Source organism: Diaporthe batatas (genome assembly GCF_019321695.1).
Source record: "Diaporthe batatas strain CRI 302-4 chromosome Unknown Contig00028, whole genome shotgun sequence".
Taxonomy (NCBI): Eukaryota; Fungi; Ascomycota; class Sordariomycetes; order Diaporthales; family Diaporthaceae; genus Diaporthe; species Diaporthe batatas.
Window position 1 is genome coordinate 100,081 of NW_025408575.1, and position 18,531 is coordinate 118,611.

Consider the following 18,531-nt stretch of genomic DNA (forward strand, 5'->3'; position numbering starts at 1 on the left):
ACAAGGCCGTTCCAGTCTCTTTGAATATGAAGTTGACGTGGCACTAGATAGCTGGTCCAATGCGGGCCCGGACTCGTTCCGATTTCAAGCCACGGTCGTATAGGAGGTTGTTCTATAGGAGGTTATGATGTGGACCAGTATACAAGATTTAAAGTGCAATTGCGCACGGCCACTTCTCAGTAAAGTTATATTGTAAAATATGCGTTGTATACGTTGACTTAAATGCAAATCCATCAACATTTCACGTAAAGCTTCAACATACTATACATGTATTTCTAAGGTTGGTGTAATTGCAGAGCCTGGTGTTTCCGAGCATAAGTGATGCTTATCCTTATTTTGGCACGGTCTGGTATCCAGATCAATATTAATTTGAGATTAAAGGACACCTTCCACTCAGCCATTGATATTGCCTTTCACGGTTACCTAGCTACATGCGATTAGGAACAACCTTGGAAGCCACGTTCTTGGAAACCTGCGCACATCTTGGCTTGGCCAACTTTTTCGCGGTAACCATGGAAGATATGGGGCACTTACTCAGAGATCATCAATGTTGGGGCTGACAGAATCGAGGTCCGACCTAGTACGCAAGGAGCATTAAATATTTTCATTTCTCGGTGCTGTTATGTTACGAGGGGGTTGATCCCATGCAAGACCCCGGATCCCGGCACAGGTACTACCTACTTACACCCGTGGTCCAGAGCCATCTGACACGCTGCAGAAAGGGTGTCACCACCTTGTCAGCAACCAGCAACTAGATAACCGAATATCATGACCCGGTAGTCGTGCCGGGGGCTATTTCGGCGGCTACTGTAGTTGAACATGCGGGGTTTGAAGCGTGATAATGCACGCACTCATTAGGGTACTACGGAAGATCAGCAGGCTGATACGCGGATACGCTCGCTAGTGGCTCTTTATAATTTAAGAGCAGCCTCTCAATTTTCATCTGTTGCCGCTTATGTGCACTTCTTTGACCGTATTGCTGTCCTCTATAATGGCCGCCTACTCAGCTCAGAAGCCCTTCACGATCGCCATCGTCGGCGGCGGGATAGGCGGCGTTGCCCTGGCTATCGGGCTAGCCGCCCGCAACGTCCCATTCCACATCTACGAATCGGCGCCGTCATTCGGCGAGATCGGCGCGGGAGTTACCTTTGGCCCCAATGTCATCCGTGCCATGCACCGCCTCTCGCCGGCCATGCTTCGCGCGTACTCGAAACACGTCACCGCCAACGAGCCGCCGGAGCTGGCCGATACCTTCCTGACGTACCGGAGGGGTTGGTTGCCGGAGGGCGAGGATGAGACGTGGATGCCGGCAAAGATGTTCAATATGGTGAACAAGGTTCAGGAGATTGACGGCATGTCGTTTCCTGTGAGGTGTTGTGTCCACAGGGCAAAGCTGCTGGATGAACTCGTGAGGCTACTTCCGGAGGGGTCGGCATCTTTCAACAAGACATTCGTCGGTCTTGCGGAGAATGGAAGCGACGGGGAAGACGGGGTTGTTCTGACGTTTGCGGATGGGTCTACCGCAAGTGCATCGGCGCTGGTCGGCTGCGACGGGATCAAAAGTCAGACGAGGAAGCTCCTGCATGGTCCGGACGCTGAACCAAAATACTCGGGCTATGCCGGGTACCGCGCAATGGTACCTCGTGAGGCCTTCGAGAAGGTCATGGGCAAGGAGCTGGCGGGGACAGGCAATCTCTTTCTCTGCCCGAGCGGACACGCCGTTGCATATCCGGTTGAGCACGGTTCGGCACTGAACATCTTCGCCTCACGCTTCCAACCTGATGAATGGAAAGAGAGAGAATGGCGAGTTCCGTTAAAGGAAGGCGAACTCGTTCATGCTAACAGAGAACTGCATCCCGGGCTGGTAAAGCTGCTATTGGAGCATGGGAGCGGGGAGAGGTGGGCGGTGTTTCACTATCCACAAGACAAGAAATACTCCAGTGGGAAACTTTGTATAATGGGCGACGCTGCGCATGCGACTACACCTCATATGGGTGCCGGCGCCGGAATGGCTATCGAGGATGCGTATGTGTTGAGTGGCCTGTTGGGGGCAATCGAGAAATATTCGGATATCGAGAGAGCTTTCCGGGCTTTCGACGAAGCGAGGCGGCCAAGGACGCAAGATGTGATCCGGCGAAGCGGCGAAAACGTTCGCAGATACGAGGCTGTTGCGGCAGCAGAGGGAGACTACCTCGAATGTTTGAAAGGCGAGTTCTATGAAAACTTTGGATGTCTATTCGACTTCGACCTAGATGAGAGCCTTCGGCATGCCATTTCGACGATATGAAGCACCTGTACTAGACGCATGGGATCGTGGGACTACGTGTTCATATGTCCCGCCATGTCCATGTCATTTGCTGAATATAACACTTCTGTTGAAAAGTACGGAGTGTTCCATGCACTGGAGATCTGCACCACGGGAAAAGATACCTCCAACGAAGTCCGTGTTTCTGAGCTTGTCTACGAGGCTCAGCCACGTGCCCACGTACTGTATTCTCTTTCCACTGTTATTGGCATTGTATTTCTTCAAACGCTGGGTCTTGAGCGTTTACCACTGTATGAAGGCGCCACGTACATTTTACATGTATGGGGATTAAAAACGAAACCACCACACTTCTGAGCTTGTCAATCCATCGATGACGAGCATCCCGGCAGGGCATCCCACTCATGATTGTGCTCGGCCTAGATCTACTGCACCAGGCGGGGATCGTTCATACTGGTGACGCTCGCCGCCTCCAATTCTTTGCCGGTTGTAGATTGAAGTACTTTACAGACATGTCGCCAAGCAATGTTGTTCTTAGGGTGGCCAGCGAGTAAGTTGAAAGGAGAATATAGCCAAATGCAACCTCAGCCACATCGGGGTGTGTGGATTGAGAGGGGTTCCAAGTGGGAACGATACGAACGATTAATGGCACTGATCAAATAATAGACTTGAAACACACATTTCAAGCCATCGTCCGGCAAGAGCCGACCTCGGGAAGAGCCGCACACATCCACCGTGCCTCGTGGTTGATCACGTTTACTTGGGAATCAGAGCCAACGTGCGGATTTAACTGTCCAAGGCACAGACAAATTTATCACAGTCCGGCTTTTTAACCCAACTGATGGCGATAATTGCCATCAGTTTACACCAACCTGGGCTGCAACGGCTTAGGGTACCTGTATCACTAGTGCTCAACTCTCCGGGTCCTCGCTGTCAAGTCACAGTCAACTGTGGTTTTGTTGTTTTCCCTTTTTGGGGGGGCGGAGGCGGCTCATGATCAATATCTGGGCAGCGAGAAATTGCACATTACTGATAAGGCGTAAATCTCTCCAGTATCAAATCTCGGGAATCTTCACATGTCATGTCGATCGAACAAGATATAATATCAAACCTTGACTCGCGATTCTGACAGGGCTGTAGCCAAGGGAATGTTCCACGCTTCACGACTCGGTTCCGGACTAACGAACTCCCTTCTCGACTTCTCCCACCGTAAATCGTCTTCACGCGCGATAGCCCGATACCATTTTGGCGCGAAATCTGGATGTGTAGTGCTTTTGACACTTTCACGTTCTATGAGGCTAGGTCCTGATTGCTTGGCGGATAGCCCAAATCTTTATTTGCGGAAAGTATCGTCAACACAGAAATCACACACTCTAATTATAGTGATCGCGCACTCCGATGGATATCAAAAGGTTTTTTTCCGCGCGCGTCACAACTGACTGCGGGCATCCGCGTCCAGCAATGTTACTGACGCGTCAAAACGACCGAAACTGAAGCGTGTGCCATGCCGTGTCACCCGGAGGCGTGGTCCGAGTAAGACATCGTCATCATACTCCGTACAATCTTAAACGCCGCCGCCGACTCTCGGATTTCGGCATCTACGGTGGGAAAGTGAAACCTTAGACCGGGCTAAATGAGGCTCAGAAGCATGGCCAAGACACCTGCACAGCAACGAAATGAGCAAAGACCGCGTGATCACCCGGGCCCTCAGGGCCAACTCCAGTGCCTTCCGTTGATAGTGGAGAGTGTGGGCGGCAGCAGGTTCGCACTGCATGCAGATCTTCGTGGCAAGTGGGCAGTGGTGCCACATACATTCCCCATCCGGCCCGTCTCACATCTCCCATGCGGTTATTCACAATTTAGAAAGTGCTGGCTGCCTCTTCGTGGGCATTCTGGAAAGACTGTCGTCATATCGCCCATATAGTGTCATGAATGACGTTCGACTAGCCTGCTACCAGGATATATTAAGACAAGGCCACCACCAAAGTATTCCCAGCCTTGGCTAAGAATCACTGCGAACCACGGCAGAACAATAGAGACCGGGCCAATGACCTCCATACGCACCGGGCGGCGATATGCATAAACGAGACGGTCGCGGCGACGTGCTCACTATACACATCGCCGTGTGTTTCACACCACACCCTGACGGCTGCGCGCGTGGGAGGTGGGGGCTGCGGGTTCTCGGATAATCCCGGTGGATACGAGCAACGACTCAGACATGTCAACCGACTCGACGCACTTGCCCGCAGACCCGTGCCAGGGCAAAAGGTAACCTGGACAGGCAGGAGGAGCGGTTCTGGATGGTCTCCTTGGCAGTCTGTGGCCGTTCATGTCCGGCGGACCCGGGCTGGCTGGCTGGCTGTTGTGCCTTGCCAACTTTATTGGTCGGGCATTCTTCAGAGCCCGATTGAGGCGGCAGGCGGATCTACCTGAGCATTGCCCTCTGTCCTACGGAATAAGGGACTCTGGAGCTTGTCGTCTGATGATTCATAGTAGGCAGGGGATCAGGCACAAGGTTATGGTGGTCAGCTTAGAAGCTTGAGCTTACTTAACGTTGCCCAGTTAAGCACACCCACTTGTTTCTAGAGTTCCATTTGCGGTCTTGAACGAATAGTGCGCCCGAGATCCCGCGGCAGTGCTAAAACAACAACAAAGGCTTAACGAAGGAACAACCCGATCTGCAGGCGTGTTTCCCCATATGGTTTGGAGAGGACTGGATAGTCTTCCGCTCTAGCCTCTAGCTGGTGATGTTTGTCTAAGAATACGCCCCAAGCCGGGGTCCCCATGCACTCAGTTGCATCCCATAATAGAGAACGGAAATTCGCGCACCCAAAATTAAAAGGCGCGCACCCAAATATAACTAAATAGGGCTGCAGCTAATTAAAAAACTTTATTTTATTTGTTAAACCATTCAAGTAGTGCTTTTTATATTTTACCTAACATGCCCAGTAAAATCTTTTCTTTCTATCTAATTATATTTATTAACTACTATTTAACTATAAGTTAAATTAACTATTTAAGTAATAAGAATTATTAATTAAGAATTAAATTTTTATTATATTTATTTAAATATTATTTTTTAAGCATTATAATTAATAATATAAATATTAAACTACTTTAAGTTTAAGCTATATTAGCAGGTTAATTATTATAACTAAAATTATAATATTATTACTACTAATTATTACCTTTTAGCACTTTTTAATTTTTTTATATTTTTAAAGCTTTTTAATAATAAATATAATATTTATAAAAAATTTAAGGTTAAATTAAATAAAGCTATAAAGTTAGCTAGTTGGCTAATAGTTTTTTATAATTTTAAAATAAATTAAAAAATTTTAATTTATAGCCGCAATATATAGCAACTTTTAGCTTTAACTACTTATAATATTATTATAATTAAAACTAACTACTTTTAGCAAAAAGTTACTTATATAATTAAAGTTATAATAAATAAATAAAAGCTTATAGTTTAAAAAGAAAAGTATATTTATTATAGGCCTTAAATAGTAACTAAAATAAAATAAGGCTAGGTTAAGTTAATTACAAATTAATATAAATTTTTTTTTTAAATTGCCTATAACCCTTTTATAGCAAAATTAAAAAAATTTAAACTTATATTTTAATAAAAGTATTTTATAGTTATATTAAAACCTAATATAATAAAGTTTTAGCTAATAAAATAAAAAAAAAAAAGGTAGGGCATTTATATACTAATATAAATAATATTAAATTAGCTTAAAAGTAAAACTATTAGTATTATTATATTTAAAATAAAAAAGCATTATTAGTATTTTTAATATAAAAGGTAATAAATTATATAAATTTAAAAGTAATATTTTATTTAATATTTTTTTAATTATATTTATATAATTAATAATAAAAATGCTATATTTTTAAGGTATAATTATAATATATATAAAAAGAATTTATTTTTATTTTAAGGTATTATTAATAATAAAAAACTAAACTTTTAATAGCTTTTAAAGTAAGTTAAATTATTGCTAGTAAAATATAAAGTTATAAATTTAAAGATTATTATTATTAATTATAATACTACTTTAATTAATACTATTAAATATATATTTTTTATATTTGCTATTAATTTTATATTTTTATATTAATATAAATATTATTTTTAATATTAAAAATAATAAAGGGTATTAGCTTATAAAATATAAAAGAAAGAAGCTAATAATAAAAGGATTTAAAATTAAAAATTTAAATATAGCCTTATTTAATGCCTTAATAAAAGCAAAATAACTATTTTATTAAAAGTTTTAAATAAAGTTTTTATATTTACTAGGTTTTATTTAACTTATTTAAATTTATAAAATATTTAACTAATTATTAAATTTTTAATTTAGCTTAGCATTATTTATAAAAAGTTTTTAAATTAATAGGTAATAATTTAATATTTAAAATTTATTATATAAATAAAAGAAAATTATAATTAAATAGGTGGCCTATAAAATTTATAAAGTTTTTAATTTTAGTTTATATATAATATCTTTAATAAAAAATATATATTAAAAGTTTAAGGTTTATTTAGGTTATAAAATAAAAAATATTCTTTATTTTACTAGGGCTATTTATAAAACTTTAAAAAATATTATTTATAACTTTAAATTAAAAAAAGTATATTAAAAAATATTCTTTTTTTAAAAGTTTAATAAGTAGAAATGGCTAGGAAGCCTTTTAATATAGGTTTTATAGGCAGCTTTAAATCTTTTTTTAAATATTAAAAAAAAGGCTATATAAATACTTAAAGGCAAGATTATATAAAGTAATTACTTATAATTAACCTATATTTACTTTATATTTATATAATATAGCTTAATTTGCGCTAATTAAATTACTAATAAAAAAAAGGCTAAATAGTCCTTTAAAAAGGCTAATATATATAAATTTTTTTAGCTTAATTATAACTTATTAGTTAATAACCCTTTATTTATAATTTACTTACTAAAATAGGTTAAATTAATTAAAAAACGCCTTTATAAAATAGCTATATTTATAACTAATAAAATAAATATTTTTAAGTAAAATATAAATTAAATAATAATTATAATAAATAAGCAAATTAAATTAATAACTACTAATTTAAAAAGTAAGGTAGAAAATAAAATAAGGGTAATAATAATTTTTTTTTAATAAATAAATTTAGCTTAAAAATAGAATAATTTAACCTTATAGTTTTTAAATAAAAAGAATACTTATAATAGTAGTGCCTAATAAAAAACTATTTGGCAAAACTAATAGCTAATAGCAAGGCTTATAAAATAAGCAAACTATTAGTTAAAATAATAATTTGCTTTTTTAAGTATATTTTTAAGCGCCTTACTAGTAGCTAAAAAATAGCATATAGAAATATAAAGGACTATTAACTAATTGCTATAAATAAACCTAATTATAAATAATCTTACTAATAATAATAAAAATATATAATTTAAAATTTAAATATATATATAATTAAATATAAATTGCGCTTAAAATACTATTTATTTAGGCCTTAATATATATAATTTATATAATTTTTAACCTTTTTTTTATTAGTTGGCAAGAAAATAATATTAAGTATTAGTTATATATAATAATTTTATTAATTATTATAGTAGGCCCTAGTTAAAATAAATTTGTGTATATATGTGGGCACTGCTTAGTTATATTTGGGTGCGCGCCTTTTAATTTTGGGTGCGCGAATTTCCGTTCTCTTATAGTATACTCCACTGCAAACCTGGGCAGCCTGGCCGCATGAGCTTTGGAGCTGAAGATCCCTCCCCTGCCCATCTCCTTAAGCTTTCCCAAGGGGTCCAAGGTTGCACGCGTGATAATGAGTTAGAGTAGTTGCATGTATGCGGCGAGTAGACTCTGAGCTTTAAATAATACAAATCATCCCGTCAAAATGTATAGATATTCCATGATATCCCCCATTTTGGCTCTGGCCACTTCAGTCATTCGTTTCAAATTTCTCTGCTAGCATTTGCGGTGCGAAGATGAGAGTCCTGTCGTTATCCCTCCTTTGCGCGCAGTGGCTGCTGTCTCCTGTCCTGGGCTTGGGCTTGACCACCCATGACAGTACGTTTGTTCCCGACCATGTGCTCCGTATATCAGCCAAGGATATCTCTCAGGCATGCGACCAGCGGCACTCCGCCGTGGTGAACGGCACCTCACCTGGGCCCGCTATCCGTATCAGGCCCGGGGGCTCATCATGGATCCGGGTGTATAATGACATGGAGGACCATAATCTCACAATGGTATGAACAAAACAAAACCGCCCTATACATATAGCAAGAACAAACATTAACAAGCACTCACAGCATTGGCACGGCCTCGCCCAGCGGATGGCCCAATTCTCGGATGGCGCAGTGCTGGCATCCCAATGGCCCATCCCGCCCATGAACTACTTCGACTACGAGATCGAGGCCCTGCCAGAGGACGCAGGGACCTACTTCTACCACTCACACGTCGGGATGCAGGCCCTGACCGTCTTCGGCGCGCTGATCGTCGAGGACTGCGGGCCGCCCCCCTACCAGTACGACGACGAGCGCACGCTGCTGTGGCACGAGCACTACAAGCAGAACGACTCGGCCTTCGAGGCCGGGCTGCTGGCGAGCCCGCTCGTCTTTGGCGGCGAGGTGCAGGCCATGATGCTCAACGGGCAGGGCGTGGCCATCAACCACACGGCGGGCGAGATCCCGGGCGACGCGTCGTGCCAGCTCCCCGTGATCGAGGTCGAGCCGGACAAGACGTACCGGTTCCGGTTCATCGGGGCGACCTCGCTCAGCCACTCCATCATGGCCTTCGAGGGCCACGAGATCCTGACCGTCATCGCCGTCGACGGCGGGCAGTACACGCAGCCGGCGGCGACGTACCGCATGCAGCTGGGCAGCGGGCAGCGGTTCGACGTGCTCCTCAAGACCAAGAGCCAGGCGGACCTCGATGCCGCGGGGGGCAAGACGGACTACTTCATCCAGTTCGAGACCCGGGACCGGCCCGCGGTGTACCAGGGCTTCGGCGTGCTGCGGTACACCTCGAGCTGCGCCGACGACGACGAGGAGGCGCCCGTCCCCACCGCGCCGGCGACGGCCCCGTTCAACCTCACCACCAAGACATACGACTGGCTCGAGAACACGCTGCAGCCGCTCGTGCCGGACCTGGACTTCCCGACGCTCGAGGAGGTGACGAGGCGCGTGGTGGTCGACGTGGTGCAGCTCACGTCCAACGCCACGGGCCAGATCATCTGGCAGCTCAACGGGCTCAACTGGAACGAGATCGTGGCGTACCCGGTGCCCCTGCTGGTCGACATCTACCTGCGGGGCGAGGACGCCGTCCCCGACTACGAGACGGCCGTCGCCAACGGGGGTTGGGACCCCAAGACCAAGGCGTATGCCGCAAAGGTCGGCGAGGTCCTCGAGATTGTGTTCCAGAACACGGGGTCGCTGGTGAACAACAACGGCGGCGTTGATGTTCACCCGTTCCACGCTCACGGCGCCCACTACTACGACCTGGGCAGTGGTAATGGCACGTACGATGCCAACGCTACCGAGGCCGCGAGGGTAGAGGCTGGATACACGCCGGTCAAGAGGGATACCACGATGTTGTACCGGTACGAGACCAAGACGACGGCCGGTGCTGATGCTGGCTGGAGGGCGTGGAGGATCAGGATCAACGACCCTGGTGTGTGGATGATCCACTGCCATGTCCTGCAGCACATGGTAATGGGTGAGTGCCAAACAGCAACTGCAATCCCCCCCTACAAAGTATCAGTCAGCTAACCTCCGAGTAGGAATGCAAAGTGTTTGGGTCGTCGGCAACGCGAGCGAGATCCAGAGGACTCCCACCGAGCTGAGCCAGGGATACTTCACATTCGGAGGCAGCGTCACGGGCAATGAGACCAGCCCCCCGCAAGTATACGAGCAGTTTGACCACAGCCTATCGACCTGTCCTTTTTAATGCTCATCATGGGGTCAGTCGTTACGAAGGTCATGTTTATTATGACGGAATATAATTACATATGCGAGTACTCAGATACAGCGTTTTATTATTAGATGATACCAATACATTATACAGCCCTGTACTTGAAACAAATCTGCTGATCCTCAATTGGGAGGTGAAAACGTACATGTAACTTCACGATGACTTGATGATATTTTGATATTACTGACTGGTTAGAGTGCGCATTTTGTCATTGCCGCGGCGAGCTCCTAAAGGCCAGATCCGGTCGTTGAGTGTCGAGAAATTAAGCAGACAGGCAGCCAGGACAGAATTCGGCCCTGAAAAACTCGGAAAAGAAAGAATCCATGACCGGAAACGAGGTACTGCGTGAACAAAAGCCCTCCGTACTGTTGTGCCTCGGGGTCCGAGGGCACACGCAACACATGGGAACCATCGTTAGTCATCACCGTCATTGATGAGTCCGCGGAATACATTCGCACGACCCACACACCACGTGAAAGAATTAGAATTGTATCTCTCTGCCTCCTGCTCACACCATATGTTACCATTCTGAGAAGGGGGGGGGGGGGCACACATATATTCTCTTCCCCAAAGCCCACGATTTTATGAACGCACCATTGTCGCCCACCTCCATCAGCCTCAGGAGCACACTCACTGCCTGGGCCGGGGCAAAACATGTGAGTAACTACACGCCGTCATCAGCGAAAGCCATTATCCAGCCAGGTTCCTCAGCCATCAAATTACCCAGATAATTTATTTGATCAGGCAGTGTGGCCGCCGGCGCCGGAGAAGGGAGGAGCCAGTCCATCCAAAAGACCGCATCAGCCACGTCAAAACACACCATCTACGTGTCCGATGAATCGATAGACAAGAGACGAAACTGCAAGAAACCGCTCCATTTAATGCTGAGAACCTAAGAATACAGAGCCCATCACCAGGGCTCGAAACCCCATAGCCTTACCCCCATCCTCCGCTAGTAGTTGAACCCGTCCGTCCCATTCTGCTCATTCATTACATGTACCATTTACGCCGTGCCCTTCCCCTCCAACCACGCCGTACACCCTCGTTTGCTCGCTGATACCCATGCACATGAAAATATTACACAACAGGCCGTCAGTGGGGATAGTCATCGCCCCCCTCTGGACTTCCCTCATACCCGCATACCGTAATTTCAAGCCAGCAGCAGACTTTCGCCTTCCCGTCTCGGGTGATAGTAGGAATTCGTCGTGTCATGATATACACCAACCTATCAAACCGACTAGCTCTCTCGTGTGCTTTTGCCCACATTTTCTCTCACCCGCTCTAGCCTCCTCTTCCCACTGGGGTCTCTCATGCTACGCTCGCATCTCTCCCAGATGACATATTACGCATGATACCGCTATTGCGTGCGAGTTCCTCTCATCTAGTCGTTCCAACATCTATCCGGGTATCAAAAAAGGCCTCTGCCCAAAAAGTGCCGGTGGTGCCCATCGGTCATAGGCCGCATTGCGTACAAAGTTATCTTCCAAAAAACTTGCAACCTTCAGATTACACTGCGCTTCGGCGGTCTAGGCCGGGCCTGCGCCAGGCCGAGAGACAACCTCTCGCGCATAGAACTCGACCAGCATCGTCGCATAGGCTTCCAGGTCTTCGACCTGGATTGCGAGACGGAAGTCGTTCAGAAGGAGGAATTGTATCTCCAGGTGGTTGAGCTCGGCGAGCGGAAGACCCCCAACCTATGAGTGTCTTTGTTAGTCTACAGCCACGGTACGGGATGGATAAGAAAAGTAGGTTGTGTGCATGGTTGTGCGTTGGGGTGTTCTTACCTTTGCATATCTCGAATTTGTGTAGAAGACATCCGAGAAGAATTTGCTCGCACACGTCACACCAGAAATGATCAGCCTATGAATGTTGAAGCTGTCCACGACGAAAAATGTAGGCTGGCTGGCGGCAGAGGGTGTACCGCTAGCCTTCCCTGTGCCACTCGCTTGCGCCCTCTTCGGCTCCGCCGGTCGCTCCCCTTCGCTGTCCGAGTCATCCACTATATCCTCGTCCAGGTCCTCGTCGCTGTCGCTGCTCTCGCAGGGGGCCTCCTTCATGACGACATCAGCCTGGGCCTGATCCTGTGCGTGGCCTGACTTCTTGGCCTCTTCTGCCTTCATAACGATATCGTTGACCCTCTCCGTCATGCGGTCAAAATAGACGAGCAAGCTCAGAAACACCTCGAAAGTGGTCGGGCAATACTTGTGTATGCGGCTCAGATAGCTCAATATGGTGATGGCAGGTACGTTCTTGCCGTGGAAGGCCAGTACGCTGCTACTCAGGGGGCTCATGCTGTTCTCCGAAGCCAAGCCGTCGTTCTGGGCCTGGGCCTGCTTGACGTGGCTGGCGTTGCGCTCTACGGCATTCCTGCTGAGAGCATCGTGCTGCTGGTCGTTGGTGGTGGTGATCTTGGTCAGGAGCGCTGCGACCATCTCGATGACATCACCGATGGGGCACTCGCTCAGGTCGTATTTGAGGGATTGCAGGGGCACATCGTCGTCGAAACCCATGCCCGAACGTGCGAGAGCCTGGACATGAGCAAGGTCCCGAACCTTGATGGTGGTCTGTTGTTGTGTAGGGGAGGTGGGCGAGGAGTTCAGTGTGGACTGCGATGCGCCCCATCTATCGCCAGAATTGGAGGCGGGAGAGGGAAGGACCTGACTTGGCTGGGCGGATCCGGCGACGGTCTGAGACGAGGAGTTGGGGGTACAATCGGCGGCAGCAGCACCGGCAGCGGAGAATCCCTGCGCAGGTTGGTGCGCGGCTGAGGATTCCATGTAGACCTGCTTCTGACCATCCTGTGCAACGCTGCTTGTGTACCTCGCCTTCAGGTCTTCGTCTGATTGTGAGGCGCTTGCGGCACCAGCACTGGTGCTACCAGACGAGGAGTCTGGGGGCGAGGGTAGTCTCGATGCGGCGCTGTCGGTGGTGGACGTGGCGGAGAATCGTGGGGAGGCCCGCGAGGACTGCTGCCGGCTGGCTGGAGGGTGGTTTCGGGGGGTAGAGCTTCTCGAATGGCTGCTAGATCGGTAGTGGGAGGAGGCGTGGGATGATTCTTGGGAGTATGGGAGACCCTGGGTTGCGATCATAGTGTGGAATCCGGAATGGTTTGCAAAGTCTCCGATGACAGCTGCCATAGCATGCGAGTGTGGGTGGTCGTCGGGCGGTGTGTGGTTGCTGCCTTTGGCGAAGAGAGTATTGTTATTGAGCCGACGGGGATGGCAGGCGTGTTCGTGGTGGTGGTGTGGGTGGTGGTCGCCGCCGCTGATGGTGCGAACGTCGAGGGAGGATGTGGAGGGAGAAAAAGGTGGTGAGCTGTTGTCGGGGCGGAGACGAGGATTAGCGGGCTGCATGCAGGTTGCTGTCTCAAGGCTGGGTGGCCTCGTAGCGCGATAAAGTTTCGGGAAAGCGAAGGGGGGCCCGGTGGAGAAGCAAGAAGGAAATGCGCAGGAACAACACAAAAAACAAAAAAACAAATGCAGAGATAACGACGATGCAACTAATCTACAGAATAAAACTGTGCAGGAGGATGAGGCTTATTACTACCAGGAGGAGAGCAACAAGAGAGACAACAGATGGTGTTCCCGGGCGGGACAACATAAGACGACAAGATGAATGAGGTCGAGGGCGGCTTGGGCAGCGAGCCGGGGGGCCCAAACAGTTTCGCAGGTGCAGGCCCGACGGGACAGCTGTGTGGCCTTATCTCCACATGTAAGAAGCCCAAGAAACCCCAAAGCAGAAAGGGACGCGGCGAGCGAGGGTGATGGGTCCAGGTGGGGATAGCATCAAGCGAAGCGATCGAGGCCTGTCAGCTGCAGGAGAGAGAAAGCTTGCTTGGATATTGTCTTGTGCCGTGCTGGTTTGCAGTTGCAGTTGCAGCACCGACGACGTCACTTCGAGGGCCGGTCTCCTCTATGGACAAGGGGCTTGCTTCGATGGCTTCTTGGTTCTTGTCTCGGGCAACAAGTCGCAATCGCAGTGTGCAGAGCTGCAGAGCTGCAGGGCTGCTTTGTTGACCCAAGTTACGGCAATAACGAGCACTGGCCGGCCGTCTTGGTTGGCGTGCATGTGTTGCGTGGTTTGTGGTTTGTGGTTTGCGGTTCGTGGTGTTCTTGCAACGCCCTCCTCAACGTCGTATATTGATCGGCCCAGGACAAGACAAAATGACGACAAGAGTGCCAGAGATAAGGAAATCACCATCCATCACTTACAGATCCCAAAATGCACAGCAACAGTCAGTCGTGTCAGGTCGTAGCGTGTCGACGCGGCAACAAAAACAGGAAAAAAAAAGTCAATGGGTCTTGATCTAAATGCGAAGACGAGGAAAAAAGTCAATGGGCAGAAAGGGTCGGTCGAGCTGCGATGCGAAGAGTGTTGACGGGAGATGCGATGCGCAATGCGAGGTGATGTGATGTGATGGCAGGAAGACGGCTGACCAGGGGGGGACAAAAGACTAGATGCTACGGAGTACATACGTACTGTGGTAGAAAAGACCAGGCAGGGCAGGACAGGGCAGGCCAGACCAGGCCAGACTTGTGGGGTGATTTAATGGTGGCTGCGGTTGATGGGCCGAAAGGGGCGTGTGTGCATTGCTGCAGACTGGATTGGTGGATGTGTGCTGTCTGCTGTATAGGGTTTTGCCTGCAATAAGGTTAAATAGTAACTTCTAAGGGCTTCAAGAGGGGCCCCTAGACTAAAATCTAACAAATTACGTAAGTTTATAAGTCTTAACAGTTAATATACATATATAATAAATAGATTTATAAATAGATAAAAATATAGTATATTTAAAAATAGTTAATTATAGCATTATATTTTAGTATAACCTCCCTTAATTATAATTACTACTATTATTCTTTTTAATATACTTATAATAAGTTTCTAAAATATATTAAAAAAACAGCTTCTTATATTTATAAAACAACTATATATAAATTTTTATTTTTAGGTTATTCCTTATAATTTTACTTAATCCACACCTTTATCTACACCTAAATATACTTAATAAGGTTAAGATTAAATAAATAAAATAGCTAAGTAATTAAATAAGTATCTTTTATATATTCTATAAATTAAATCTTTATTAATTTTAAAATATATATTAAAATATTATCTTATTAAATCATAAAGGAGTTATAAAACTTATAGAATTCCTTTAAATAAAGTAATATATAAGTTTAATATATTTCTAAGTTAATTTTCCCCTAACTCTTTTCTTAGATTAGGCTAAAGCCTTACTTATTATTTATAAAATAGACTTAAAATATTTAATTATTTAGTCTAAATTAAGTATTAATAAACTTTTAATATTCTTATTTAGGGTAAAAGTAATAAATTAATATTTTATATTAAACTTATTAAATTATACCTTATTAATTTAAATTTAATATAACTAATTAATAAATAAATAGTAGGAATAATAAAGAGTAAATTTAAATTAAGCTTAATATATTTAATTAAAAAGGAATATAAAATAGCTATATTATATATTAATATCTATTAATAAGTATAGTAAAATATAATATTTATAAAATATATAATAGTAAGTCTAGATATATTTGTTATAATTATATATATATAATAATATATTTTATTTTTATAGTATATTAATAATAGAAAAGAGGAGAGATATTACCTTTAAAGGGACTATATAGTAATAACTTTAAGGTAGAGGTAGAAGTTATATAGTTAGTATATACTAAACCTATTAAATAGTAAGGCTAGTTGTAATAGCAATTTTTAGGATTAATATATAGGTAATAAAATATAAATTTTAATATATTACTTTTTTAGCTAGTATAAAGTTTTTTATATAAGGCTTTTTTTAATTAGCTATAATTATAGGCTTGGATTGAGTATATTAATATAGGCGATAAGGTAAGGTAAAGGGTATATTATATTTATTATACTAGAAGTTAATTATAATAAAGTTATTAATTAAAAACCCTAATTTAATAGAAGAATATATATAATAAAAAAGGTATTAACTATTTTTATTATTAAGAATAATTGGCTTATAAAGGTTAAGAGGGTTAGAGTATTAGGCTTTATAGAAATGTTAAGGGTGGGGAGTATTAACTAAATTGCTAAGAGCCTTATAGCATTAAAGTATTTATAGGATAAGTTAAATTTAAATATAAAAAGAGGAAGAAGGATTAAAGGCAATTAGGCTTAAAGGGATTTAATAGAACTAAAATATTAATATAGGTTTTTTATATTAATATAGTTAATTAATAAGTATAGATTAAAGAGTATTATAAAGTAAATATTAATAGGAAGATAAACCCTATTATATTACCCTTATTTAACTATTTTTTAATATTATTATTATTACTATTTTTAAAGTAAATATTGGATTTAATATTATTTAGAGCCTTATTATTATAAGTATAAAAAGGGTTAGGGTTTAAAATAGGTAGGGGAGGGAAGGTAGCTATATTATAGTAAATAATATTTATAAAAAAGGGACTTATAGGGCTAAATTAAAGTAGAGTATATATTATAATAGTTTATTAAATTAAAATAAAAGTATTAAAAAATAATAAATTAGGGTTTAAAGGGTTTAAAAGGTTTAATATATTAAAAATATTTAAATAAAATAAAAAAAGGTACTTATTATTATTATTAAACTATAGCCTACTTATAAATAAAAGGTATATTAATAAGTAAATTACTAATTTAAAATTTTAAATTTTTAAGCTAGATATAATTAATTTTTAATAAAAAAAAAAGTAATATTTTAATAAACTTTAAGGAAACTTTAATTAATATAAGAGTAATAGAATTAAATTTACTAATATAATATTTTTATATTAAAATATTTAATTAAAAAATTAGGCTTAATAGTAGTAAGGTTAGAGTGTTACTAATTTTAAGTGGTTATAAAGCACTAAAAAGGGTACTTTTTACTCTTCCTTTTATTTTTTTTTAACCTTCTTTTATAAGGTTTTTATAATATTTACTATTATAATTTATATTAATATAAATATATTATTTACCTATAAATAGTAACCTTTAATAAATAAAAGTAATTATTATATAATTTAATAAGTTAAGAAAACCTTATAGTTAGAGTTAATAATAGGTAGGTAATAATAAATTATTAAAGTAATTTATAAAGTAGTTAGTTAACGTTTAAAACTAATAAAAGAAAGGAAATACTTAATATAATCTATTTTTTTAACTAATAGTCTTTTTAAACTAAAAAAAAGTATAAATAAAGTAATTTAAAAATAAATAATATAATTATTAAATTAAATAATATAAAATTATTATTATAATAATATTAAAAAAGAGGTTAGGAGTTATAGTTAATAGATTAATAGATTTAATATAATAGATAGATAAGCTAATAGATTAGGCTAAGCAACTTAGAGCTATAAACTTTAACCTTATAAAAGTAAATTTTAAAAAGCTATAAACTTATAAAGTAATAAAAATAATAAAATATAAGGAAATAAATAAAAAATATTATATTTACTAATAATTTATATTAATAACTATAATTAATAAAAAAAGGATATAAATAGGGTAAATTAAAATTAATTAATATATTTATTATATTAAATTATAAAAATTTAAAGTAATAGTGAAGTTAATAATTAATTAAGTATTAATAATTAATAAATTAAGAGTTTAAAACTAATAATTAGCTAGACTAATAGGTTAAGTTAGCTTATAAACTTTAACCCTTTAAATAGAGGTTCCTAAAGGATATTAAGCAATTTAAGAGTTATTAAGATACTCACTACCTATTTAAGTAAATCACCTAATAAATTATTAAGTATATATAATATTAAGCCTTTAGGGCCCTTAATACTATATATTTAATTATAAGAGGATATTTAGAAAGTTTTAATTAGCTGGGTAGGGTAATATTGTGGGTTTTACTTTATACTCGCGCTAATAAAATGCAAGGGTAAATCCTGTAGTCTGTCTACCTGTGCTGCTCTTTCCGTTTCCGCAATCTTGCGGTCAGAGCTCCCCCTCCCCCTCCCCCAATACGCAAACAAGCAAGGTTGGTCCAGACTACAACACACTACACAAGTGTGAAGTGTAGGCCCTTCGGCCCTTCCAACGCACTGACTAGAGGCAGGGGACAGGGGGTGGCTGGGCCCTGCCAACCCACGCTGCCATGAGGCAGGCCTGCCTAGCAACTAGCCGTCCAGGTGTGCTGCCATCTAAATTCGATAGGGCGGGAGGGCGGTAGGTAGGGCGGCAGTGGCCCGACCATTCAGCATTCTGGACTCGTGGGCTTCGTCGTCCTGATTTTGGATTGACGACAGCTC

At 41.9% G+C, this 18,531-nt stretch overlaps 2 protein-coding genes across 2 annotated transcripts; one reads left to right on the forward strand and one right to left on the reverse strand.

Moving 5' to 3' along the window:
* Positions 1-8,206: 8,206 nt before the first annotated feature.
* On the forward strand, positions 8,207-10,343 carry KVR01_013555 (uncharacterized protein). Its single transcript, XM_044791939.1, has 3 exons — positions 8,207-8,520; positions 8,584-9,988; positions 10,053-10,343. Exons 1-3 carry the CDS (start codon positions 8,260-8,262, stop codon positions 10,217-10,219), a joined length of 1,833 nt encoding a protein of 610 aa, XP_044637483.1. The 5' UTR covers positions 8,207-8,259; the 3' UTR covers positions 10,220-10,343.
* Positions 10,344-11,103: 760 nt separating this feature from the next.
* Positions 11,104-14,853, reverse strand: KVR01_013515 (uncharacterized protein). Its single transcript, XM_044787759.1, has 2 exons — positions 12,028-14,853; positions 11,104-11,937 (listed from the first exon to the last, which is right to left on the reverse strand). Exons 1-2 carry the CDS (start codon positions 13,594-13,596, stop codon positions 11,770-11,772), a joined length of 1,737 nt encoding a protein of 578 aa, XP_044637443.1. The 5' UTR covers positions 13,597-14,853; the 3' UTR covers positions 11,104-11,769.
* Positions 14,854-18,531: the final 3,678 nt, after the last annotated feature.